The 26762-nt window shown below is 45.6% G+C and overlaps 1 protein-coding gene across 1 annotated transcript in view; it reads left to right on the top strand.

Moving 5' to 3' along the window:
- Nucleotides 1-26762, top strand: part of LOC141271815 (uncharacterized) — a 105017-nt gene that overhangs the window by 23300 nt on the left and 54955 nt on the right. Inside the window, exons 7-8 of the mRNA XM_073681989.1 lie at nt 9755-9925; nt 22688-22719. Of these exons, the coding sequence (XP_073538090.1) occupies nt 9755-9925; nt 22688-22719 (203 nt within the window). The remainder of the gene's footprint in view (nt 1-9754; nt 9926-22687; nt 22720-26762) is intronic.

Consider the following 26762-nt stretch of genomic DNA (forward strand, 5'->3'; position numbering starts at 1 on the left):
CCTTATAAATGGGGTTGGGGACCATCAGTTCTGTTGTGCAGAAGTCTGGTGGATACACAGCTGATCGTCCTACTGAATAGAGAAGGTGTGTCCAAACTTTTGGTCTGTACTGTATGCCAGTAAATGGGTATATTTATGTAAAAACACAAAAAGGACACATATTTGGCATCGTCACATCCGGAACGTCCTGTCCTATAAAATGGTCATGCTGGTTAAACCTTTCAGTAAACACTGTAAATAAATAAATAAACGCGGCTTTTCCATGTTACTACTGAATAAATAGTGGAATAAGACGTGATCAAAAAGATGAAAGGAAATAAAAATAGTATTTTTGAAAATGTCATCTTGTTCAGCAAAAAGCAAGCCACAATACAGCTCCTTCAGTGGAGAAATAAAAAAGTTATAGCTCTCAGAATACAGCGATGCAAAAACAACTTTTTTTTTTTTTCCTATAAGAGTTTTTATTTTTGTGTAAAAGCGCCAAAACATAAAAAATAATATAAATGTGGTATTGCTCTGATCATACTGGCCTTAAGAATAAAGCTGCCTTATCAATTTTACCAGACGGTGAACGGTATAAAATAACACCCAAAACTATTCCTGAATTGCTGTTTTTTTTTGTTCATTCTGCCTGCTGGAAAAATGGAATAGAAAGTGATCAAAAAATATTATGTGCCTTAAAAATTGTAGCAATGAAAATGTCAACTTGTCCCAGAAAAAAAACCTTTGCATGACTCGGTCAACAGAAATATAGAAAAATTATAGCTCTCAAAATATCGCAATTCAAAAACTTGTTTTAGCAAAAAAGAAGCGTCTTTCAGTGTATGATAGCAGGCAAATATAAAAACCCTAAATAAGTCTGGTATCACTGTAATCGCACCGACCTGAAGAATAAAGTTGTCTAATCACTTATATCGCATGAGGAACAGCGTAAAAAAAGTAAATAAAACCAATTCTTCCCCTGCTGTTGGTTTGTTGATTGTCTCCCAAAGATCGCAGTGAGGCTGGCTTACATTTATCCTGTGCTCTGCGCTTAAATCGGGGTTTCCATGTAAATCTATGAAATACGTGATTTAGACGGAACCCCCAGCGGCAGATTCTCTATAATGACAGATAGAGGCACTGTGGACGCCATCTGGTCTAGGATCTGGCGGTGTCTCTTTTTAAACGTTGTAAGAAGGTCACTGGTAACATGCTGGAGGGGTGGTTATTAGCTTCAGTGATATGAACTTGGTCGTTTGCTCCAGCTTATTATGTGCTGATCGAGGTTTATCAGCTGCTCCCAACAAACCTGGCCCTGTCATGGCTGAAGAGTTGGGCAGGACGGTTGTTCGCCATATCTCCACTCTTGGGTGTGGTCCAGTAGGTAAAAGTTTGACCTCTGACTGAATCCTGTGTGCTCTGAATGTGAGCTGACCTCCAGAGCTGTGCTCTTAATAAACAGAGCTGGACCCTGTTTTCTGACCGGACGGACACCAAAGTTATGCAGACGGAGTGCTGTTTTTTTCTGAGACGAATAAGACTGAGTCCATTGATGTCTATTTTTGTTTTGGACTGGTTTATGAAGCATGTTTTTAATAAACTAGTTAAAGATTTAATAAAAAAGCATTCCTCTGAGTACCTCATTAAACAGATGAGTGAGCCGGTCTACCACAGTTGGAGCTGGAAGTGCGGGAAAGATCCCCAGGAAGCTAGTGTGACAGCTGTGGACAAACTACATGTCCTGTGTGAGTGCAACCTATAAGGATAGAAGAGTGGTAAAACAAAATGAAGGAGCTGATCAAGCACCTGGTCCAATTCCATCAACTGCAGCAGCAGTGGCAGCAACAACAGGTGCTTACGTGGCAGATGGAACTCCTCACTAACCGCCCAACCTCCATTTCAGATGATGACCTCACACGTCTGACAGACATGTCGGTAAATGGTGTCTGGATTCTTGGATAGGGGGAGCTTGGTAACCTTCGTAAGGGCCACACTCCCCCCAACAGTTGGTACTTCGAAGGATTGTGGGCGTCCACTGTATTCATGGCGACACTAAGGACTACCCTTTTGCTGGAGTGACCATGAAAACAAACTGTGGCACTGAGCCACATGAGGTTGGAGTGGATAAGGACCTGATACACCCAGTTATATGAGGGCAGGATTTTACCTTACTCTGGGACTTATGGTGAAAAGGTGGGGTGTCAAGTTACTCAGATAAGAATAGGTTCACACTTCTAAAAAAAAAAAAAAAAAAAAAAAATGTCCGAGGCAGGTGAATTCGCCCTGTGTGTGCTTGAAGGCGATGAGTACGAGACAGCGACCTATGAGGCCGACATCCCTGAGTTGAGGGCTACCGGGAGGAACTTTGGGACTACTCAACTAAAGGACCATACACTCAAAGGGGCGCTGGATGATGTCAGTTTTCAGCGGGGTTGCTCAAAAGCTGGGGGCTGACACTAGGTTTCCATACTTTCCAGTAGATGGTGATTTGCTATATCGGGTGACTAAGCTGGGGGGAAGGTATTGGAACAACTGGTGGTATCAGGACCCTATAGGTGTAGGGTGTTAGAAATTGCCAATTCCCATGGCTTGGATGGTCATCTGGGTTTAGACAAGACCAAAGAGCGGATCCTTCTTAGGTTCTACTGCCCCGGATGTTACAGAGAGATTTTGAACTATTAGAAAACACTTTGGCCAACATATCAAGGAACTCACGAGTCAGTGGTGACAACACAGACCAGTTCACCACTCATAATCGTGAGTAAAGCATTGCCTACTCAAGGAATAGAATGAAAAACCGCGAAAATGAGTATAAATGGCATAAAAACGTTAAAGTTTATTAGTCACTTAAAAATGTACAAAAGTAATAATACAAAATGTGTGGACACATGTAACTGTAGAGACAATAGGTGAGTGTTGGATCGCAAAAAAAGAAAAAGAAAAAAAGCCCCCATGACATCTTCAGAATCTCCCATAGAGATATATTGCAAAATGCATTGTGTTCAAATAAAATCCACACGGGGAGGAATCAAGAGGGAAAGCAGAGACAAGGGGATAGAGTAAAGAAAGAAAATATAAGAACGGTGGGATCAAAGGGAGAGCATACAGACACAATCAGGTAAATGGAAAAGGATACCCCTTACATATAGTTCCGAGATACCGGAGTGAAAAGTAAATCGGGGCACTCACCAAACTGATTGGTAGCTCACGCAGATATATAGGGCACAGAGGGGCAAACAGTAGACATCCACCAGGGGCCTCGACGCGCGTTTCGCGTTGGGCTTTATCAAGAGGCACGTGGTATGTAATTGATAAGGACCTAAATATATAGGACCTTAAACTGTCACGTGGGCGATCATGTGATCGCTTTCATGAGGCTGTCACGAGGGCCGGCCGTTACGGCGCATGCGCCGGGGTCACAGCGGTACCAGCAGTCGTGCGTCATCCATCAAGGCACACGCGCAGCCGGAAGTGTCAACTGACAACATCCGGGGGCGCATCGTTGCCATGGAGATGGATACTCGCGGGTGCCGGCCGCGTTTACCCAGCGCATGCGCACCACCGGCCATCGTCACAGCGCCACAGTGTGCCCCCTATAAGGTTAGTAGGGTGTATATAGTATGACCAATAGTGGGGAAAAAAAAGAGAGAGAGGATAACCAAAGAGGAAAGGGAAAAAAAAAAGAAAAGGAAGTATGGAGACAAGGAGATATGGTAGGAAGAGTAGTTACTATGTATATAAATAGAGCAAGATACATAATCACATATAAATGAAAATTAGATAATATATATAGATAGAAGCATTTTTTCCCCCATAAATTACAGGAGAATAGTACATAGCAATCTTCTTGAAAGAAATTCTCAATTCCCATTCCGTCATCATATGAAGATAATATGCAAAGCAGCTGATCCCATCAAAGATATATAAAGTGCTGAAAATAATGGTCAGGAAATCTAAATAAAGAGACAAGAACACAAATAAATAACAAATCACACGGACAATTAAAAGTAGATAAAACCAAAAAGGAGGATGTTTAACCCCTAGGGATAAATCTCTAGGGGAAAAGAAACAATCGGGAGTGGCGCATAACCCAGAGCCAGGTCAGGCGCAGAGACGCACACGTGAAGACCAGAGCATAATGAACATACACTCAAAGCTAGAAGGATTAGGAATATGAAAATAAGTGGAAATCATAAAAATGAGGAGAAACCAAGATGTTCGCTGAGCCCCCGCGGTGCAAGAGTGTCAAGAGTAGTGATCCACCTGGCTTCCTTTTGTGCCAAAAGGCGTTTGGCGTTCCCACCCCGGGAGCCCATATGCACCACGTCAATACCACAAACCCTCAAAGATCGAGGGTCACAGTTATGGGCAGATTTAAAATGTCGTGGTAAAGTCTTGAGCTCCCGGGGATCAGGGATCGCCCTAGCCGCAATAATGTCCCTAACATGCTCGCGAACTCTGACTCTCAGCCCCCTCCTAGTGAGACCTACATAAATAAGTCCGCAGCCACATGTAGCATGGTAGATCACATGTGTAGTGCTGCAGGAAATATAGTGGCGGATGTTGAAATTACGGGAGCCATCAGAGTTCGCGAACATGGTAGTACGTGGGACTTTAGTGCAGGCGGCACAGTGGCCTCAGGGAAAGGTCCCCAAGGTGGGACCACGGGAGCCAAACGGGTTTCTCCCAGATGGAAGGTAAGGACTGGAAACCAGAAGATCTGCTAGGTTGTTGGATCATCGAGATGTCATGCATGGAGACTCCCCAATATATTCCCTCAGGGAGGGCTCCGTACCCAAGATATCAAAATGTCGGGAGAGGATACGCCTCACCCCACACCACTCGAAGTTAAATGTGGAAATGAAGCTGATCCTCTCCGGACCTTTACATCCATCAGAGGGAGGGGGATAGATGAGGTGATCCCGGGGAGTATTCCGCGCCCTCCTAAGGCCACGGCCGACACATCGATTGCTGTAACCCCTGCATTTGAAACGTTCGGCTAAGTCCGAAACCCGTTTCTCAAATTTAGAATTGGTCGAGCAGATCCGTCTCACCCTGAGAAACTGCCCGATCGGGACGGCCCTGATAGTAGAAGAGTCATGTGCAGATGTGGCTTTGATGAGAGAATTCACGGCAGTGGGTTTCCTAAACAGATCAGTTTGGACACGACATTCAGCATCCACTTCTAAAGTGATGTCCAAAAAATCGATCTGTCTAGAACTGTACTTATAAGAAAGCCTCACTGCACGATTGTTTGAATTCAATATGGCAATGAAGTCCTCGAGCTCCCCGACAGTCCCCTGCCAAAAAAATAGGACATCGTCTATATATCTCATCCACGACACGACATGGTCCACGCCCCGTATCCCCTCATTGCCAAAGATCTCCCCCTCCCATGCACCCAGGAAGAGGTTGGCGTATGAGGGGGCACAGGCCGCCCCCATTGCCGTGCCGCGGATCTGAAGATCTACCCTATCCTGAAATAAAAAGTAATTATGGCAGAGGACGAATTCAAGGAGCTCGAGGACAAAATCTCTCGAAGGGCTGTCCAGATCGGAACCGCTCAGGAAGAGGCGGACCGCCTCCAGACCCAAATTGTGACTAATGCATGTGTACAGGCTTTCGACGTCGGCCGTGACAAGGAGGGTATCATGATTAAGAAGGACGCCGTCAACCCGAGTGGATTTTATTTGCACACAATGCATTTTGCAATATATCTCTATGGGAGATTCTGAAGATGTCATGGGGGCTTTTTTTCTCTTTTTCTTTTTTGCGATCCAACACTCACCTATTGTCTCTACAGTTACATGTGTCAACACATTTTGTATTATTACTTTTGTACATTTTTAAGTGACTAATAAACTTTAACGTTTTTATGCCATTTATACTCATTTTCGCGGTTTTTCATTCAGATTTTGAACTATTGTAGCTCCTGTCCCACTTGCCAGCTAACCACCCCAGTTTTTCACTTCCGGAGTCCACTAGTGCCTTTACCCATTATTGTTTGGTTTCACTGCATTGCCATGGGTCTAGTCAGACTCATGGTTAAGGCTTTTCTAGGAATTGTGGGATACTGTCCACAGTTTATCCCAAATTTCACCTTGATAGTCGCACCCCTGACCGACCTTAAGGACATAGAGTAGTCGATGGCCAAGTGGACTTGGAGCTGGCTTTCCTGGAGTTGAAGCTAGCCCTGTGTAAACAGCCAGTCTTGGTTGCATCGGACTTCACAAAGGAGTTTGTGGTCCAGACAGATGCTTCAGCAGTCTGGTTTGGAGCCTTGTTGTCAAGAGAAATAAATTGGGAGGGAAGTAAAATATGTCACCAAAAAAACACTCAATCACTGATACGTTGAAGCATCCCAGCGTTATTACCTCATAAAATGACACTGGTCAGAATTGAAAAAATTGGCGTGGTCACGAAGGCGAAAACAGGCTCTGGAGCAAAAGGGTTAATAAATCATCTGTTGAGTTGCTGGGTGACATCTGTGGTTCCTCTTGACACTTTTTAATAATACCCTTACCATCTACTCGCGGTTATACAGGTCCTGTATGCTGCCAGATAATGAGATACTAGCCTCTCACTTTTGAAATTACTTTGAGGGGCCTAAATTTTAGATAGAACCAGGAGGGCACAGAAAATACAAAATCAGAAGACACGAGTAGACAGTAAACGGGCCAGGATCACAAGAAGATCAAATGCACAGAACTGAACCAGAGGAGAACAAGGCTGTACCTGGCAACTTGCAGCAATGTGCTTTGAGCTTTAGTAGGGTGTGGTGCTTTCCAATTACCTGAAGCAGGCAGCAGATTACTCCAGCTGGACAGCGCACACACCCATACTGCCAGACTGGATGGTAGTACTGGTCCCGGCCACCCTATTCTTAGTGGCTGGACAGAGCCTGAACTGCCCAGATCTTCTGGTTACAATGTCTCCTCCATCACCAACGCCACCCGCAGAATGAATGATGGTGGCCGCTGGTGACAGAAGCAGACATCGCAGGAGCAGATCCCAGAGGAGATATGACACACCATTTGTAGAAGCTCCAATGTTGTATAATGATAGAAAACCAGAGCAAAAGAAAACCCCATAAAGTTACTCAATTTTTGTAAATTATAACCATCAGTGAATTAATCTATATGAGTAGTGACTATTTTGACACCTGAGTGGGGGCTTGTTTTTTGTGGGATGATTAGAAGTTTTTATTAGTATCATTTTCGGCTACATAACATTTTTTTTGGTGGCTTTTTATTCCAATATTTTGGAGGCAGAATGAATAAATAGCTGAACGCCATGCTCAGGGGTAGATTAAGAGTAGCCAGGGTCCCGGGCAGTTCAGAAGGCGTGGCCCCCCCCTTCCCGCTGACAGAAATAGCGGTGAGCGTATCACGGCGCACACATTTTTCCCTTATGTACAGAACTATATATAACATAGTGCCATACATAATCTCGCACCCCTGCCTTATTAATTTTCAGAAGGGGCCACATGAGAGACCGTGACTGTTGTGGAGGCCGAACAATAGGCTGAAATTAATTCTGCTCAATATTAATTATAATTATTTTTAATATTATTTGTATCACTTAATATTGAGCAGAATTAATATGTTGACCTACCCTATATACAGTACGAGCCCCCACATAGCCCCCTCAATCAACAACCAAAGCAATCAACCTACAGGGCTTTCATACATGTAAACCGTAAAAAAAAACTAAAAATCTTTTTTCTCTATTTTAAAAACTCAATTCATAAAGACATTAGTGATGAGCGAACGTGCTCAGATAACTTATCTCTGCCTGCTCGGGTGTTATCCGAGTATCTTGTAGTGCTCGGATAATATATTCGAGTCCCTGCAGCTGCATGTTTTGTTTTTGTCTGTTAGACAACCACAAAGACCCTCTATAGGGCCTGAACAGTTATGTACTTAGCTTAATGGTGTCTTCTTCCAACTCTTTTTCTCCTCCTTTGGTCATTGAGGGATCCATCAGGAAATTCCTTCAATTAGGACAAGAAAAGGAGACTAAGCCGAGCGGCAATGAGAATAACAGTTCACAGGTCCAGGCAATATGCCCCCACAAAGTCTACAATATGAGCCCTCACATAGCCCCCAATATACAGTTGTGCTCAAAAGTTTACATACCCAGGCAGAATTTTTCTTTTCTTGGCCTTGTTTCAGAGAATATGAATGATAACAAAGAAACTTTTTCTCCACTCATGGTTATTGGTTGGGTGAAGCCATTTATTGTCAAACTACTGTTTTCTCTTTTTAAATCTTAATGACAACCAAAAACATCCAAATGACCCTGATCAAAAGTTCACATACCCTCGTGATTTTGGTCTGATAACATGCACAGAATTTTACACAAATGTGTTTGAATGGCTACTAAAAGGTAACATCCTCACCTGTGATGTGTGTGTGTGTGTGTGTGTGTGTGTGTGTGTGTGTGTGTGTGTGTGTGTGTGTGTGTGTATAAAAGCTGAGTGAGTTTTTGGGATCTAGACAGACTCTTGCATCTTTCATCCAGCCACTGCCGTTTCTGGATTGTGAGTCATGGGGAAAGCAAAAGAATTGTCAAGAATTGTTTTTTGTTATCATTCATATCCTCTGAAACAAGGCCAAGAAAGCAAAAATTCTACTGCGGTATGTAAACTTTTGAGCACAACTGTACAATATGAGCCCCTACATAGCTACGGTAAGGACCCTCACACAGCCCCATAGATGCAGTATGAGCTCCCACACAACTCCCTGTATACAGTATGAATCCACGCAAAGTCCCCCTACATACAATTACACCATACAGTCCCCTAATATACAGTATGAGCCCCCAACATAGCCGCTTACATACAACATGAGCCACCACACAGCCATGTACATACAGTATGAGTCCTCACATAGCTCCCAATATATAGTATGAGCCCCCACATAGCTCCTTGCAGCCCCCAAACCCACAGGATACCATTAATCTGTAGCCCCTATATAATATACTATGCAGCCACTAGCAGCCCCCATGGTTGCATACCCTGTGGGACCCCCCCCCATGGTTGCATACCTTGCGGGTCCCCCCCATGGTTGCATACCCTGCGGGGCCCTCCCCCCATTGTTGCTTACCCTGCGCGCCCCCCGATATCATACCCTGTGGGCTCCCGGTGGTCGCATACCCTGCAGCCCCCCCCCCTCCCCATGGTTGCATACCTTGCCCCCTCAACCCCCTTCCTCCCCATGGTCTCATACCCTGCAGCTCACAGGATGACATGCCCAAGTCACTCTCTCACAGAACAGGATGCTGCTATTTGCTTATTACCATCACCAGGAGCTGCCAGCAGGAGAGAACAGGACGCAAGGCAGCAGAAGACGAGCCGGGTGGGCGGAGCCAGCACTGAGCACCACATGGAGCTGCAGTGCAGGAGGAGACAGCCAGGAATCCCAAGTGCAGATGTGGGCACGCAGAGCGCACTGCGTGTTTGCATCTGCTACATTGTCATGCGGGTGGCGCGCGCACATAACATTATAATGAGGGCAGTCTGGCCATGGGCCCCCTTGGAACTTCGGGCCCTGGCGGTAGCCCAGATTGCCCTCATTATAATCTGCCTACGGCCATGCTCTATTAGTTCATGTTATGAGGTCTTCTAGTAGACTGTGAACTGTTACTGTCTTAGTGAATAATTCAATTTTGCTCCATAACTTCCCGTTTCTATGGAGATTTTGAGTAGAAATGTTAAATTGTATTTTTGAAGAATATTTTATTCAAAAATGATTTGTTTTATTCTTGGCAGATGACTGTACCAGGAGATCAGAGGAACAACTGACATCTTCTCTTTTTAAATCGGATGACATTGAGCTCACACAGGATACAATAGAAGTGAATGTCATTACTCCATATATACCATCATCCCTTCACAACAAAGATCTATCATCTGATCCTATGAAAAAGGTCCTATCTTCTGATTCATTACAGACTATGAAGAAAAATAAAAGTCAGAAAAGAGGCATTACAAAACAAACTGCTCTTTGCTTTAAGAAGCCAATTACACATTCAGAATATGGAAATAGTTTTCCTCTCGAAACATCTTTTGTTACACATCAAAAAATTTGCACAGAGGAGAAGACATTTTCTTGTTCCAAATGTGAGCGATATTTTAACCAGAAATCAGATTTTGTTAGGCATGAAAGAATGCATACTGGTGCGGAGAAGCCATATTCATGTTCAGAATGTGGAAAATGCTTTGGACAGAAATCAACTCTTGTTACACATCACAGAATTCACACAGGAGAGAAGCCATATTCATGTTCAGAATGTGGGAAATGTTTTGCAGGGAAATCACATTTTATTATGCATCAGAGAACTCACACAGGGGAGAAGCCTTTTTCATGTTCAGAATGTGGAAAATGTTTTGCAGAGAAATCATCTCTTGTTAAACATCAGAGAACTCACACAGGGGAGAAGCCTTTTCTATGTTCAGAATGTGGGAAATATTTTAAACAGAAATCGTATCTTGTTATACACCAGAGAACTCACTCAGGGGTGAAGCCTTTTCTATGTTCAGAATGTGGGAAAAGTTTTGTATGGAAATCACATCTTGTTATACATCAAAGAACTCACACAGGGGAGAAACCTTTTTCATGTTCAGAATGTGGAATATGTTTTATACAGAAATCATCGCTTGTTAGTCACCAGAGAACTCACACAGGGGAGAAGCCATATTCATGTTCAGAATGTGGAAAATGTTTTGTAGATAAATTACACCTAGATAGACACCAGATAACTCACACAGGGGAGAAACTTTTTTCATGTTCAGAATGTGGAAAATGTTTTGCACATAAAGTAACACTTGTTATACACCAGAGAACTCACACAGGGCAGAAGCCATATTCCTGTTCAGAATGTGGAAAATGTTTTATTCCGAAATCATTGCTTGTTACACATGAGAGAACTCACACAGTGGAGAAGCCATATTCATGTTCAGAATGTGGAAAATGTTTTGCAGAGAAAATACATTTTGTTACACATCAGAGAACTCACATAGTGGAGAAGACTTTTTCATGTTCAGAATGTGGATTATGTTTTCTGTGGAAATCATCGCTTGCTAGTCACCAGAAAACTCACACAGGGGAGAAGCTTTTTACATGTTCTGAATGTGGGAAATGTTTTAGAGCGAAATCAAACCTTGTTAGACACCAAAAAAGTCACACACACACATGTTTTGGACGTAAATCATCGCTTGTTAGACACCAGGGAGCTCACACGGGGAGAAGCCTTGTGGTTATTTCCTGAAGAAGTGCTTGACACTATGAAACACGTTGACTAAACACCATATGTTTGAATAAATCCTTGAGAACAGATTTCTTCCCACAGTCCAAAGAGATATGGAATTTGTATTATGAACCCCATTGGGGACAGTAATGATAATGTCTGTAAAGCGCTGCAGAATATGATTGCGCTATATAAGCAATGCATAATAAAAAAAAATAGAGCTGTGTGTATGTAGCAGAGATGTGTGTATGTAAATGTGCAGTGTTCAGCATTATTGTGTGTGTGTGTGTGTGTGTGTGTGTGTGTGTGTGTGTGTGTGTGTGTGTGTGTGTGTGCTACAGAGTGGTCATTACACTGTGTTCAGAATTATTAGGCAAATTAGTATTTTGATCACATGATACTTTTTATACATGTTGTCCTACTCCAAGCTGCATAGGCTTGAGAGCCAACTACCAATTAAGTAAATCTGGTCATGTGCATCTCTGTAATGAGGAGGGGTGTTGACTAATGACATCAACACCCTATATAAGGTGTGCCTAATTATTAGGCAACTTCCTTTCCTTTGGCAAAATGGGTCATAAGAGTGATTTCACGGGCTCTGAAAAGTCCAAAATTGGGAGATGTCTTGCAGAGGGATGCAGTAGTCTTGAAATTTCCAAACTTTTGAAGCGTGATCACCGAACAATCAAGCGTTTCATGGCAAATAGCCAACAAGTTCGCAAAAAGCATGTTGGCCAAAAAAGGCGCAAAATAACTGCCCATGAATTGAGGAAAATCAAGCGTGAAGCTGCCAAGATGCCATTCGCCACCAGTTTTGCCATATTTCAGAGCTGCAACTTTACTGGAGTATCAAAAAGCACAAGGTGTGCGATACTCAGGGACATGGCCAAGGTAAGGAAGACTGAAAAACGACCACCTTTGAACAAGAAACATAAGATAAAACGTCAAGAATAGGCCAAGAAATATCTTAAGACTGATTTTTCAAAGGTTTTATGGACTGATTAAATGAGAGTGACTCTTGATGGGCCAGAGGCTGGATCAGTAAAGGGCAGAGAGCTCCACTCCGACTCAGACGCCAGCAAGGTGGAGGTGGGGTACTGGTATGGGCTGGTATCATCAAAGATGAACTTGTGGGACCTTTTCGGGTTGAGGATGGAGTGAAGCTCAACTCCCAGACCTACTGACAGTTTCTGGAAGACAACTTCTTCAAGCAGTGGTACAGGAAGAAGTCGGTATCGTTCAAGAAAAACATGATTTTCATGCAGGACAATGCTCCATCACATGCAACCTACTACTCCACAGCGTGGCAGGCCAGTAAAGGTCTAAAAGAAGATAAAATAATGATAATGGCCCCCTTGTTCGCCTGATCTGAACCCTATAGAGAACCTGTGTTCCATCATAAAATGTGAGATCTACAGGTAGGGAAAACAGTACACCTCTCGGAACAGTGTCTGGGAGGCTGTGGTGGCTGCTGCACGCAATGTTGATCGAAAACAGATCAAGCAACTGACAGAATCTATGGATAGAAGGCTGTTGAGTGTCATCATAAAGAAAGGTGGCTATATTGATCACTAATTTTTTTGGTTTTTGTTTTTGCATGTCAGAAATGTATATTTCTAAATTTTGTGCACTGATATTGGTTTACCTGGTGAAAATAAACACGTGAGATGGGATTATATTTGGTTTTTATTAAGTTGCCTAATAATTCTGCACAGTAATAGTTACCTGCACAAACAGATATCCTCCTAAGATAGCCAAATCTTAAAAAATCCCACTCCAACTTCCAAAAATATTAAGCTTGGATATTTATGAGTCTTTTGGGTTGAATGAGAACATAATTGTTGATCAATAATAAAAATAATCCTCTAAAATACAACTTGCCTAATAATTCTGCACACAGTGTAATGTCCCTGCTGTGAAGTATGTAAGTATGTTATGTAAATATAACACATGGTGCAGAGAAACACAATAAATGTATTACTTCCCTACTCCACCCCAGTGCATTACAATTAGTGATATTGACTGTCACGTACATACTTCTCAGCACGTGACATAGGGTGCGCTTGCAAGGGTTAATTCATCTCCTCTGACTCAATCCAGCTCTCAAGCTCTGTTTTAGGCTAAAAAGTGAGCATATATCACACCCCAACACATTCACCACACCCCGATTTCTTAACGCTTTGCCATCACTCATCAAATATACGAGGTGATGAGTCCCCAAGTCCCTATCAGACAATCAAAAGGTCACACACTTTCTGAAAGGCTAAGGATTCTTTAGAGCAAACAAGGATCAAACTTATTAAAGCTTTTAAGCCTTTAATCTAAAAATATACAGTGCTGACAATACATGATATAAAAAAACATACATAATAAAACAACACACAGATATGCAAAACCGTTATAAACCAAAAAGAGATAAATAACAGAAATACCTAACAGTTTCCGTCTACAGTTATCTACTGTTTCCTTAAAGGAGTTAGCCGCTGGCCGCTCACTGGCATTACATGACCCTCGGCTGCAGCCGGCTCTGATATCCGCTGTTGTCACGTCATGTTCTGGATGCTGCAGGGAGTGTCGCTCTTCTGCGTTCCGCGGTGAATGCTGGACTGTGGGCGGGTTTACCCCGCGTGTCACACCCAGCATCCAATGCACGCTTTCCCTCTCCTCATTCTTTGGGAAAGCGATTGGTGGATGCTGGGTGTGACGCGTGGGGTAACCCCGCCCACAGCCCAGCATCCACCGCGTCACTGATGTCACGCCCCTCTTGATGTGACATCAGTGGGGGGGGGTCACATGATGCCTGTGAGCGGCCCGTGGTAGCGCCGCTCACAGGCAAATGGACAAGTAAAGGTACTTACAAAAACCCTTATGGCCACCGGCTGAATACATTGGGGGGATAATAAAAAGTAGGACAGGGAAGGAGAAATGAGTTATGGATAACACCAGCATCCCAGGCAGCCCACACATGCGAACAACTTCTTTTGTGCCACCCAGCTTTTTATAGTCCTGACCATAGGCTCATATATCCAGGATCACCTGATTGTACTATTTACAAACTGCTGTTTAGTGACTGGACGGTGAGCTAAGAGCCTTCCATTTCCAATATCCTGTGTCTACCCCACTCTTCTCTATAAGGCTATGTGCCCACGATGCAGAAATGCTCCGGATTTTTTCCTGAGAGTTTCTGCAGCTCCCTGGCAGAAAAAACGCATGCGGATTGTACATGTGGATAGTACATGCGTTTTTCCTGCCAGGGACATGCGGATGTGAAGCGTTCTTCACATGCATTTCCGCATGCGGGTTGTCAATTGCTTTACAAGCGATTTTCGCATCACTTGGAAAGTGCTTGACAACTTGGTCACACTATATAAATCCATGAAAACGGCATGGATTTATATAGTGTGACCTTAAAGAATGGTAAAAAATAAATATATACTCACCTTCTGATGGCCCCTGGTGTCCTTGTCTTGCCTTGCCGGCAGCTCGCAGTAGACTAAAGGACCTGCCAACGTCAGCGGTCGCGTGACCTGTCACATGACTAAATTACGTCACTGCAGTTCCTTGAGTCCACCGCGAGCTGCTGGCAAGCCGAGACAAGGACACGGGGGGCCATCAGAAGGTAAGTATAATGTATATATTTTTTATTTTATTCTTTTTGTAAAGGTGCTATGGTACCCGGGTCTGGAGGAGAGTCTCCTCTTCTCCAAACCCGGGTACCATCCGCACATTGAAACGCATGGAATGCTCATCTGCAGATGCAGTAATGCGTATTCCATGCGTTCCAATGCAAGTCAATGGCGGCGATAACGCTGCGCTTCCGCAAAATAATTGGTAGTGTTGTGGATTTTTCCACAATGATAATCCGCAGCCGAAATTTCCGCAGCATGTGCACTGCACATGGGGATTATCATTGGGGAACATGGCATACCTTCTACCAAGCGGTTTTTAAGCGTTTCTGCATTGGAATTGCCACTGCGGAAACGCTTAAAAAACGCATAGTGGGCACACAGCCTAAAGTGAATAGGAAATATACTGCCTAAACAGAGACCATGTGTCTTACTTTGAAGCTCAGAGTCCAGGAGCTGAGGTGTCATGTTTGACACCTGCAGCAAAAGCCCCTTTGTGTTTGCAATACTGATATAGCCAGTTTCACCCTTTAGTCAACTAAATATAACTCTACTGCTGTTATGATTTCCCTTATTGATTATATATTTACTTCACATTGACCCTGTCCACTTTACTCCAGGAGCTGAGGTGTCGTAAAGGTTTAATTAGTAGAATTGTTTTTTTTCTATTGTCTAAACCTAGGGTGCGTCTTAAGATAAAGAGCGTCTTGTAGTCCAAAAAGAAACAGAATTAGAATTCCATAATTTCAGATAAAAATATTATTAATATCTTTCATGTAATAAGCAAATAAATAGCAATATTCTATGTGCTGTGGTAGATCGTCTCACTCCACTGCTTATCGAGATAGTCAAAGGAATGTTTTCATTTAAATCTTCAGCTGATTTATTAAAACATGCCTCATAAATTAGTTCAACAGGAAAATAGCCGTATTCAGACTTGTTGGCATAAACAAACTGCACTCATTACAGTCCGTACAACTGCGAGGTCCACCTGCTCAGCAAACAGGGTTAAGCTCTCTTTAGCAAGAGCAGAGCTCTGTAGGTCAGCTTCATTTCACAGCACACAGAGCAATCAGTAAGTCTAGAGACTTCACTTTTCGCTCCTGGGCCACACCCAACGGTGGAGATATGGTGAACAGCTGTCCCGCCCAACTCTTTATCTATTCACAATAAACCTGGTCCTGTCATGGCCAATGAAACCATCTGAGCACATAACATGCTGGAGCAAATTTCCAGGTTCATATTACTGAAGCTAATAACCTCAGTGAAACATATCTCCCCCCCCAGCACAATACCAGTGACCATGTTACATATCCCTCCCTCTGGCCAAAGCCTGACGGTTTGGTACCTTCAGTCACTAGACAGGGAAGCCTCGACAGGGCATCTGCATTAGCGTGTAGTTTCCCGGACCTATGCTCCACATGGAAGCTGAAGTCTTGGAGTTCCAGAAACAACCTAGTCACTGGACATTCTTCCTGTTCTTTTCCCTCATCCATCTTAGAGGCGCATAGTCTGACACCATCCTAGCATGGTGAAACATATTTTTTCTATGTTGGCACAATTTCTCTCACAGGAGGAAAGTTTCCTACTTAGATAAAGGATTAGATGTTTTTACTCATATACTTCTTTGTGACAACATTGCTCCCAAACCAACTTCTGAAGTGACGATCACAAACTCCTTCATGAAGTCCCCTATTTACACTGGGCTTGCTTCAACTCCTGGAAAGCCGTCTCTGCTTAAGAAGTCCATTTGGCCAACGATGATTTTGTGCTTTTAAGGAGGTCGGTCAGGGGGTGTGGCTCTCATGGCGAAATTTGGGATGAACCGCTGATGGTATCCCACAATTCCCAGAAATGCACTAACCTGTTTTTTGGAGACTTGTTTCGGCCAATTTTAGATCGCCTCCACCTTCTCCTGCAGCTTTATTTCTCCCCTCATGACGATATAGCCTAGGTATTATGCCTCCTCCCTTCCCATGGTGTACTTCGAGTTTATGATAAATCCCGCCTTCCTCAGTGCATTCAGTACCACCTGGGCCTTCTGCAGATGTCTTTCCCATTCCAGGCTGAAGATCACAATTTCGTCTAGGTAAGCTGCTGAGTATTTCTTGTTAGTAGTTAGCACCCGGTCTGCGGCTCACTGGAAGGTGGCTGGGGCTCCTGCAGACCAAAAGGCATCCTTGTGTATTGACAACACACATCAGGTATACAGAAGGCTGTCTTTTCTTTGGCCATTTGGGATATGGGGATTTTCCAGTACCCTTTCAATAGGTCAGGGGTGGTGATGTATCTTGCTCATCCCAACTTCTCAAAGAGCTTATCTACCTGGGGCATCGGATATGCATCAAACTTGCACACCTCATTTAGCTTACGATAATCATTACAAAACTGCCTTTCTCCACTTGACTTCTCCACAAGGACTTTGAGACTGGACCAGCCACTCTTCAATGATGCCCAAGTTCAATATTCTCCTCATCTCCTTCAAAATCATGTTGCGGCGTGCTTCATGGATTCGATATGGCTTAAGATTTACCCTCACGTGTGGCTCCGTCAGAACTTTGTTCTCTACAGCATGGGTACATCCCGGCAACTCTGAAAACAGATCTTGGTTTCGCTGAAGGAGTCCTCTGCACTGTTGTCTCTGGGCCGGGGATAGTGTTTCTGCAATTTCAACATAGGCTCTGGGGTTTGACCCCAGTCATGGAGCTTCCACCGGCTCCCTATCACACCTTGGCTTGAGCAGGTAGATGTGGTAGACCTGATAAGGTTTTCTTCTACCTGGCTGGTGGACTTCATAATTAACTTAGCTCAGTTTCTTGACCACTTTGTATGACCCTTGCTACTTAGCCAGAAATTAACTTTTCACCATGGGAATCAGCACTACAACTCGATCTCCAGTACTAAACTGGCTCAGCCTTGCCAACCGATTTAAGACCCTTGATTGGGCCTCTTGTGCCTGGGGGAGGCTCTTTTTCACAATCTGCATTACCTCTGCAATTCTCTCCTGCATTCGGACCACATGCTTGAAGATGCTGCTGTGTGGTGTAACTTCTGCTTCCCAGGTCGTCTTTTCAATATTCAGGATACCCCGATGGTGCTGACCATACATCAATTCAAATGGAGATGACCTTGTAGAGGCCTGTGGAACTTCCCTTTTGTAAAACAGCAGATATGGGAGTAGGCAGTCCCAGTTTTGACCATCCTCGTCCATGACTTTCTTGAGCATGGCTCAAGAAAGCCCAAAAATGGATAGCAGATCAGGAGCCTATGATATCAGAATTTGATAAAGTTAGCTGGCTAGTAAATTTGGAAAAAGGCATACACCTAAAAAGAGATGCTATTTCTAAATTTGACAAGATATGAGGTCTATGGATTGATGGTTCTGGTTTGACATCTAGGGAACTGAGGAGATTTCGCCTCGGCTTGCTTTGAGTTGCGTTTATATGATGCCTCAAATTAAACTTCTTTGAAAATTAATAAAAATGTTATTAGTACTTCCACAAGTTATATGCAATTGGATTGACTATTGTTACTATGTTCAAATAATTGTTCATCTAATTATGCTGGTTTTGCATAGCCAAGATGTATAAATAACTCCTGTTTAATGCTTCTTATGGTTGGGCGGTGGAGAACTGTGTTTCTCCAATGTTTGTCTGATGTTGTTTTTTTTTATTTTTACCTTTGTGAAAATCTTTATAAAAATCAATAAAAACATTTGATTTAAGAAAAAAAAAATAAAAAGCACTAATAGGAACAGCTTATTGCTTTATGATAGTAACCATCCACGTAAGATGGTTGGTTCCTTGCCTTGGATCCAACTTATCAGAGTGAGGAGGATGGTTTCGGATGAAAATCGTTTGGACATGCGTTTGGATGATATGTGTCAGAAATTTGTTTCACGTGGTTACCCGATTAGGCAAGTTCTAGGTTATAAGAACAAAGCATTGTGTCTTGAACGAGAAGGATTGTTGCGTGGGAGACAAAAGAAAATTTTTGCAAATCGCATCCCCTTTGTATCTACTTATTGCCCAGTTAGTGGTCGAATAGAGATTATATTAAATAGACATTGGTCATTGTTGCGTCAAGGTTTACCATCTATCACTAATTTTGCTTCATGTCCCCTTCTTTCATCTAGACGGGGAAAAAATCTAGGCGATTGTCTGGTGAAGTCTGATTTTGGGACGACTAAATCATTGGTACAATCGACTTTTAGTACACCAAGGAATGACAATTTTCCATGCCTTGGGTGTGCTTGTTGCAATAACCTCATCAAAGGGGATTCTTTCTTCCATCCCCATATGAAGAGATTCATGTTGAAATATAGGAACGCATGCTCTTTGAGTTTTGATATTTATATGATTTTATACCCAAGTGGATTGATCTATGTGGGCGAAATGACGATGGAGATTAGGGCCCATATTAGCAAGCATAAAAGTACTATAAGAACTGGACTTACCGATTTGCCTATTCCAAAACACTTTTTGGAAAATAGGCACTCGACAAACCAGTTGAAATTTCGGATAATCGATAGTGTTCCAGTACTAAGAAGAGGGGGTGACAGACAAAATGTTTTAAAACGGAAGGAAATCAGTTGGATTTATGAATTAGGGTCTTTACAACCTAAGTGCCTGAATATTGAATACAATTTGAATGTTTGTTTTATTTACCCTCTTCTTTTTTCATCATCGGTATTTATTGTAATTTTATCATGTGATTTCATACTGATTTCATACTGTGTCTTATCTTTTACAGATTGTTTTCTGGATCTGATTGGAGATGGATGGTCACGAGGACGGGAGACTGAATTTGGAACACATTTGGATTTATTAACTATTGTGGATACAATTTATATGTTTATTAAATGTGTGCTTCTTTTCCTGTTCCCCCTTCCTTTGTTGTCCGTTGTCTCCAATCTGATGTGCTATTGTTTCTTTAATGTGCTATTGTAGTTCCTTGCTCGGAGGTATCAGCCTGGATTTGGATAACTCCTCCCTGTCACATGGACACCTGTGCCTGCTGCCTTGTCTGCTGGATGTGACAAGTGTTCCATGTGTATGGCCTGCCTGACCAGCTGCCTGCGCGTGCATCCCAGCGGGTGTGTGTCATCTGATGATTGCGTGACTAGTCATGTGGTGCTCCGGTGATAACGCGCCGCTGTGGATCCGTTTGTGCTGGGCGTGCGGTTCAGGTAGGATGGGGATGATACACAAATGGTGGTTGTCCTGACGACATGAGTCTCTGTTTGAGGTGGGGGTCCACACCATGTGGCTCTGTTTGGAGGTGGGGTTCCACACCATGCGGCTCTGTTTGGAGGTGGGGTTCCACACCATGCGGCTCTATTTGGAGGTGGGGTTCCACACTATGCGGCTCTGTTTGGAGGTGGGGCTGCACACCATGTGGCTCTGTTTGGAGGTGGGGTTCCACACCATGCGGCTCTGTTTGGAGGTGGGGTTCCACTCCATGCGGCACTGTTTGGAGGTGGGGTTCCACTCCATGCGGCTCTGTTTGGAGGTGGGGTTCCACACCATGCGGCTTAATTTTGATTTAGGACACGATACACTTGCGTCTTCTTTAGCTGATTGGATAACAATGATGCACATTAGGACTCAGTATGATTGTCTCTGAGACACTATGGTAACCAATATGCTATTATACATTTGGTAATGCTAGCATGCAATAATTAGTGATATTTGGTTTATATTGTACTCTTTGTATTAGATTTGATGATGTATGTCGATGTAACTTGGAGAACAACAAATCTCAGGATGATATTTTGTATATTTTTGTATTTTATGGAAGTGGGTGGCACTTGTGGAGATTGGTGCACTTGTGCAGACCTCACTATATAAGGGAACACATTGTGGGTGGTAACCATACTTGATAAAGACAGGCGAACGGTTGAAACGTTGTAATCTGGTGGAATAAACTACAATTTTGATATTTTGAACACCCTGGATTGGACGCTGTTTTTCCTTTTTTTATGAACACACAAGGACGTCTGGAGAATCCAGGTTCGGACAGTCAGGTCACCTGGCCACATACCTCGCTGTACTCGGTCAGCGTTCTAAGCTTGTCGTTACCTCCTTTCTGTGGGTGCCTTCCTCCCTATGCGGACCCCCAGCATGCAGCCTCATGCAAGTAACAGGACCTCCACCTTCCCCACGCAGACCCCCAGCATGCAGCTCCACACAAGTAATAGGACCCCCTCCTTCCCCCATGCAGACTGCCAGCACGCAATCCCACACAAGTAATATGACCCCCTCCCAATGTAGACCCACGCAAATAACAGTACTCCCTCCTTCCCAGCACAGACCCCCAACAGGCAGCCCTATGCAAGTAACAGGACCCCCTTCCTCCCCACGCAAGTAACAGGACCCCGTCCTTCCCCACACAGACTCCCTTAGCACACAGACCTATGCAAGTAACTACCCCCTCCTTCTCATGCAATTAACAGCATGCCCTCTTTCCCCATGCAGACCCCAAGTATGCAGTTTCATGCAAGTAACAGGACCTCCACTTTCCTCACAAAGACCCCCAGCATGCAGCCCCACTCAAGTAACAGCACCGCCTGTTTCCCCATGCAAACTCCCAGCATGCCGCCCCACAAAAGTAACAGCACCCACTCATTCCTCTTGCAGATCCACAGACCAGAGCCCCACGAGAGTAGCAGGCCCCACTCCCTCCCCATGCAGCCCCACACAAGTAACAGCACCCTCTCCTTCCCCATGCAGACACCCAGGACACCGCTCCATGAAAGTAACAGCACCACCATATTCCCATACAGAACCCCCAGCACGCAACCCGTCGCAAGTAACAGGACCTCCTTCTTCCCACGCAATTAACAGCATTCCCTCTTTCCCCACGCAGACCCCCATCACGCAGCCACATGCAAGTAACAGGACCCCCTCCTTTCCCACACAGACCCCCAGCACGCAGCCCCACGGAAGTAATAGGACCCCCTCCTTCCCCATTCACACCCCCAGTCCCACGCAGATCCCCAGCACGCAGCCCCACGCAAATGACAGGACCTGCTCCTTTTTCACACAGATCACCAGCACGCAGCCCCATGCAAGTAACAGGACCCCCTCCTTCCCAACACAGACCCCCAGCATGCAACTCCACGCAAGTAACAGCACTCTTTCTTTCCTCCCATAAACCCTCAGAACGCAGCCCCAAAAAATAACAGCACCCACTCTTTCCTAATCCAGATCCCCAGACCACAGCCCCACACAAGTAATAGGACTCCCTTCCTCCCCGCGCAGCCCACACAAGTAACAGCGCCACCTCCTTTCCCATGCGGCTCCAAGCAAGTAACGGAACCCCCTCCTTTCCCACGCAGACCACCAACACACCACCCACGCAAGTACCAGCACCACCTTATTCCCCATGCAGACCCCCAGCATGCAGCCCCACACTAATAACAAGACCCCATCCACCCACGCAGACCCCCAGCACGCAGCTTCATGCAAGTAACAGGACCACCTTCTTTCCCACGCAAACCTCCAGCATGGAGCCCCATGCTAATAACATCACCCCGTCCTTCCCCACACAGACCCCCAGCACGCAGCTTCATGCAATTAACAGGACCCCCTTCTTTCCCACGCAAGTAACAACACCTGCTCCTTCCCCATGCAGACCCCCAGCATTCATCCCCATACAATTAACAGGACCTCCACCTTACTCAGGCAGATTACCAGCATGCATCCCCATGCAAGTAACAACACCACCTCCTTTCCCACACAGACCCCCAGCCCGCAGCCCCACGCAAGTAACAGGACCCCCTCCTTCCCCACGCAGACCCCTCCAGCACACAGCCCCACACAAGTAACAGGACCCCCTCTGTGACGACACAGCATTTATTGTTAATTATACCAGTTGTATTATTTCATAGTTCAGGGCACATGAGCCGTCGTTCACACCAGTCTGTACAGTGACTCTTCCTGTAGATTGGTCTGTTGTATGATGATTTGGTGAATGGCTGTTGATTCTCTCTTATCAGCCCCTGCAGCTTATTGTTCTGTTTTCCTTGGGAACAAAGGTGCAGGTTGTTTGTACAATCGATGTTTGTTATTTGGTGACTGCAAACATTGCAGGATAAATATGCAGGTTAATTGTCCACTGGAACAATGAGAGAGAGAGAATGTCTCCTCCCACCCTTCCCCAAGCCTGTGGATAATGCCCTGAATGTCATCTGTGGGTAGAAAAGAGACCTCTTTCCTTCTCTAAGAGACAGGATGTCCGCTTTAGAGACCACGGCCCCAGCTGTAGGAATACAAATCTGCTTCTCTGACCATCACTGAACACACAAAGACATCTGGAGAATCCAGGTTGGGACAGTCAGGTCACCTGGACACATACCTCGCTGTACTTGGTCAGCTTCTTAAGCTTGTCGTTCCCTTCTCTCTGTGGGTGCCCGCCAAAAGCGAGGAGCTACTGGTTGGGGTAGTCGGCCCTGGAAGCCGCAAAGTCAAAGAGGTTCTAATCCCTGGTGAGCCAGCGAAAAGGTGAGACTTTGTCATTTGCACCATCTTGTGTACTTGCTGGGACTATTCTATATGTTATTGACTGTTGGTGATACAATAAAGTATCCCCCCATTGTGTTACCCTCACCCTGTGTGGTCTGAGTAGTATTTTGCCCACGGGGAACAAGTACAGCAGTTCACTTGGATGAGCCCTGGTCCTTGCGGTCTTCCTAAAGACAGTCAGGCCAACGAACGAGTGAACCACTGACTCTCGTTAATAACCAATGAGTGAACCACCATACTTACCCATGTAAGTAACAGCATTCCCTACTTCCTCATGTTGACCACCAGCCCGCAGCCTCACCCAACTAACAGGACCCCCACCTTCAATTAACAGCACCACCTCCTTCCCAATGCACAACCCCAGCACGCAGCCCCGTGCAAGTAATAGAACCTCGTCCTTCCCCATGCAAACCCCCCAGCACGGAAACCCACACAAGTAACTACCCCCTTCCTCCTCACACAAGTAGCAGGACCCCCTCCTTCGCCATGCAGACGCTCGACACGCAGTATCACAAAAGTAAGAGCACCACCTCCTTCGGCTGCGTGCCCACTATGCGTTTTTCAAGCGTTTTTGCCGCGGAATTTCCGCAGCGAAAACGCTTAAAAAATGCTTGGCAATACGTGCCCCATGGTCCCCAATGATAATTCGCATGTGCTGTGCACATACTGCGGAAATTTCTGCTGCGGATTATCATTGCGGAAAAATACGCAGCATGTCCAATAATTTTGCGGACACGCAGCGTAATCACCGCCATTGACTTGCATTGAAAGCATATTATCCGTGTCAGTACATTTGCACACACGGATATTAAGCCGATTGCATGGATTTATATAGTGTGACCAAGTTGTCAAGCACTTTCCAAGTGATGCTAAAATTGCTTGGAAAAGCGCTTGATAACCCGCATGCAGAAATGCATGTAAAACGCTACTACCTGACGCGAAAAACGCATGTAAAATCCACATGTACAATCCGTATGCGTTTTTCCTGCCAGGGAGAAGCGGAAAAAATATGCAGCATTTCTGCATCGTGGGCACTTAGCCTTCCTCACATAGATTCCCAAGCACAGCCCCACACAAGTAATAGGACCCCCTCCCTCCCCACGCACACCCCACCAGCACGCAGAGCAGACCAATGCAAGTAACTACCCCATGCAGACCCCCAGCACACAGCGCCACATGCAAGTAAAAGGACCTCCACCTTCCCCACGCAGACCCTCAGCATGCAGCTCCACACAAGTAACAGGACCCCCTCCTTCCCCATCCAGACTGCCAGCATGCAGACCCACGCATGTAATAGGACCCCCTCCCACCCAATGCAGACCCACGCAAGTAACAGTACTCCCTCCTTCCCAGCACAGACCCCCAACATGCAGCCCTATGCAAGTAACAGGACTCCCTTACTCCCCAAGCAAGTAACAGGACCCCGTCCTTCCCCACACAGACTCCCCCGGCACACAGACCCATGCAAGTAAATACCCCCTCCTTCCCATGCAATTAATAGTATGCCCTCTTTCCCCATGCAGCCCCCCAGCATGCAGTCTCACAAAAGTAACAGGACCCCCTCTTTCCCCACGCAGACCCCAAGCATGCAGCTCCATGCAAGTAACAGAACCTCCACTTTCCTCACACAGACCCCCAGCACGCAACCCCACTCAAGTAAAAGCATCGTCTGTTTCCCCACGCAAGCCCTCAGCACACAGCCCCACAAAAGTAACAGCACCCACTCCTTCCTCTCGCAGACCCCCAGACTGCAGCCCCAAACAAGTAGTAGGACCCCTTCCCTCCCTATGCAGCCACACGCAAGTAACAGCGCCACCTCCTTCCCAGAGCTGATCCCCAGCATGCAGCCCTATGCAAATAAAAGGACCCACTCCTTCCCCATGGAGCCCCACGCAGACACCAAGGACATCGCTCCAGGAAAGTAACAGCACCACCATATTCCCCACACAGACCCCCCCAGCAAGCAACCCCTCGCAAGTAACATGACCCCCTTCTTCCCACGCAATTAACAGAATTCCCTCTTTCCCCATGCAAACCCCCAGCATGCAGCCCCACAGAAGTAATAGGGCCCCTCCTTCTCCACTCACACCCCCAGTCCCATGCAGAACCCCAGTACGCAGCCCCATGCAATTAACAGGACCACCTCCTTTTTCATGCAGACTCACAGCATTTATCCAAACACAAGTAACAGGACCCCCTCCTTCTCCACGCAGACCCTCAGCACGCAGTCCCACGCAAGTGACGGGACCTCCTCCTTTTTCACGCAGATCACCAGCACGCAGCCCCATGCAAGTAACAGGACCCCCTCCTTCCCAACACAGGCCCCTGGCATGCAACTCAACGCAAGTAACAGCTCTCCTTCTTTCCCCACATAAACCCCCAGAACGCAGCCCCAAAAAGTAACAGCACCCACTCCTTCCTAACGCAGACCCCCATACCGCCCCACACAAGTAATAGGACCCCCTCCCTTCCCACATAGCCCACGCAAGTAACAGCACCACCTGCTTCCCCACGCAGCTCCAAGCAAGTAAAGGAACCCCCTCCTTTCCCACGCAAACCACCAACACACCACCCACGCAAGTACCAGCACCACGTTATTCCCCATGCAGACCCCCAGCATTCAGCCCCACGTTAATAACAGGACCTCGTCCATCCCCACGCAGACCCCCCAGCACGCAGCCTCATGCAAGTAAAAGGACCCTGTCCTTCCCCCACGCTGACCCCCAGCACACAGCCTCATGCAAGTAACAGGACCCCCTTCTTTCCCATGCAAGTAACAACACCTGCTCCTTCCCCCATGCAGACCTCCAGCATTCATGCCCATACAATTAACAGGACCCCCTCCTTTCCAAGGAAGATTCCCAGCAAGCAGCCCCATGCAAGTAACAGCAACACCTCCTTCCCCACGCAGACCCCCAGTATGCAGCCCACTCAAGGAAAAGGACCCCCTTTTACCCACGCAGACCCCCAGCATGCAGCCCAACACAAATAAAAGGACCCCCTCCTTCCCCAAGCAGATCCCTAGCACGCAGCCCCACTCAAATAACAGCACTCTCTCTTCCACAGACCCCCAACACACCTCCCCACACAAGTACCAGGACCACCTCCTTCCCAACGCAGACCCCCCAGCACATGGCCCCACGCAAATAACTACACCCTCCTTCCCCACGCAAATCACAGGACCCCCTTCTCCCTCACGCAAGTAACAGGACCCCGTCCTTCTCCACACAGACCCATGCAAGTAAGTACGCCCACCTTCCCATGCAATTAACAGCATGCCTTCTTTCCCTACGAAGACCCCCCAAAAATAAAAAGACCCCCTCTTTCCCCACGCAGACCCCAAGCACGTAGCTCTACGCAAGTAACAGGAACACTTCCC

This window comes from Phyllobates terribilis, unplaced genomic scaffold, assembly GCF_046119375.1.
Source record: "Phyllobates terribilis strain yellow unplaced genomic scaffold, ASM4611937v1 Scaffold_5__5_contigs__length_657084704, whole genome shotgun sequence".
Classification (NCBI taxonomy): Eukaryota; Metazoa; Chordata; class Amphibia; order Anura; family Dendrobatidae; genus Phyllobates; species Phyllobates terribilis.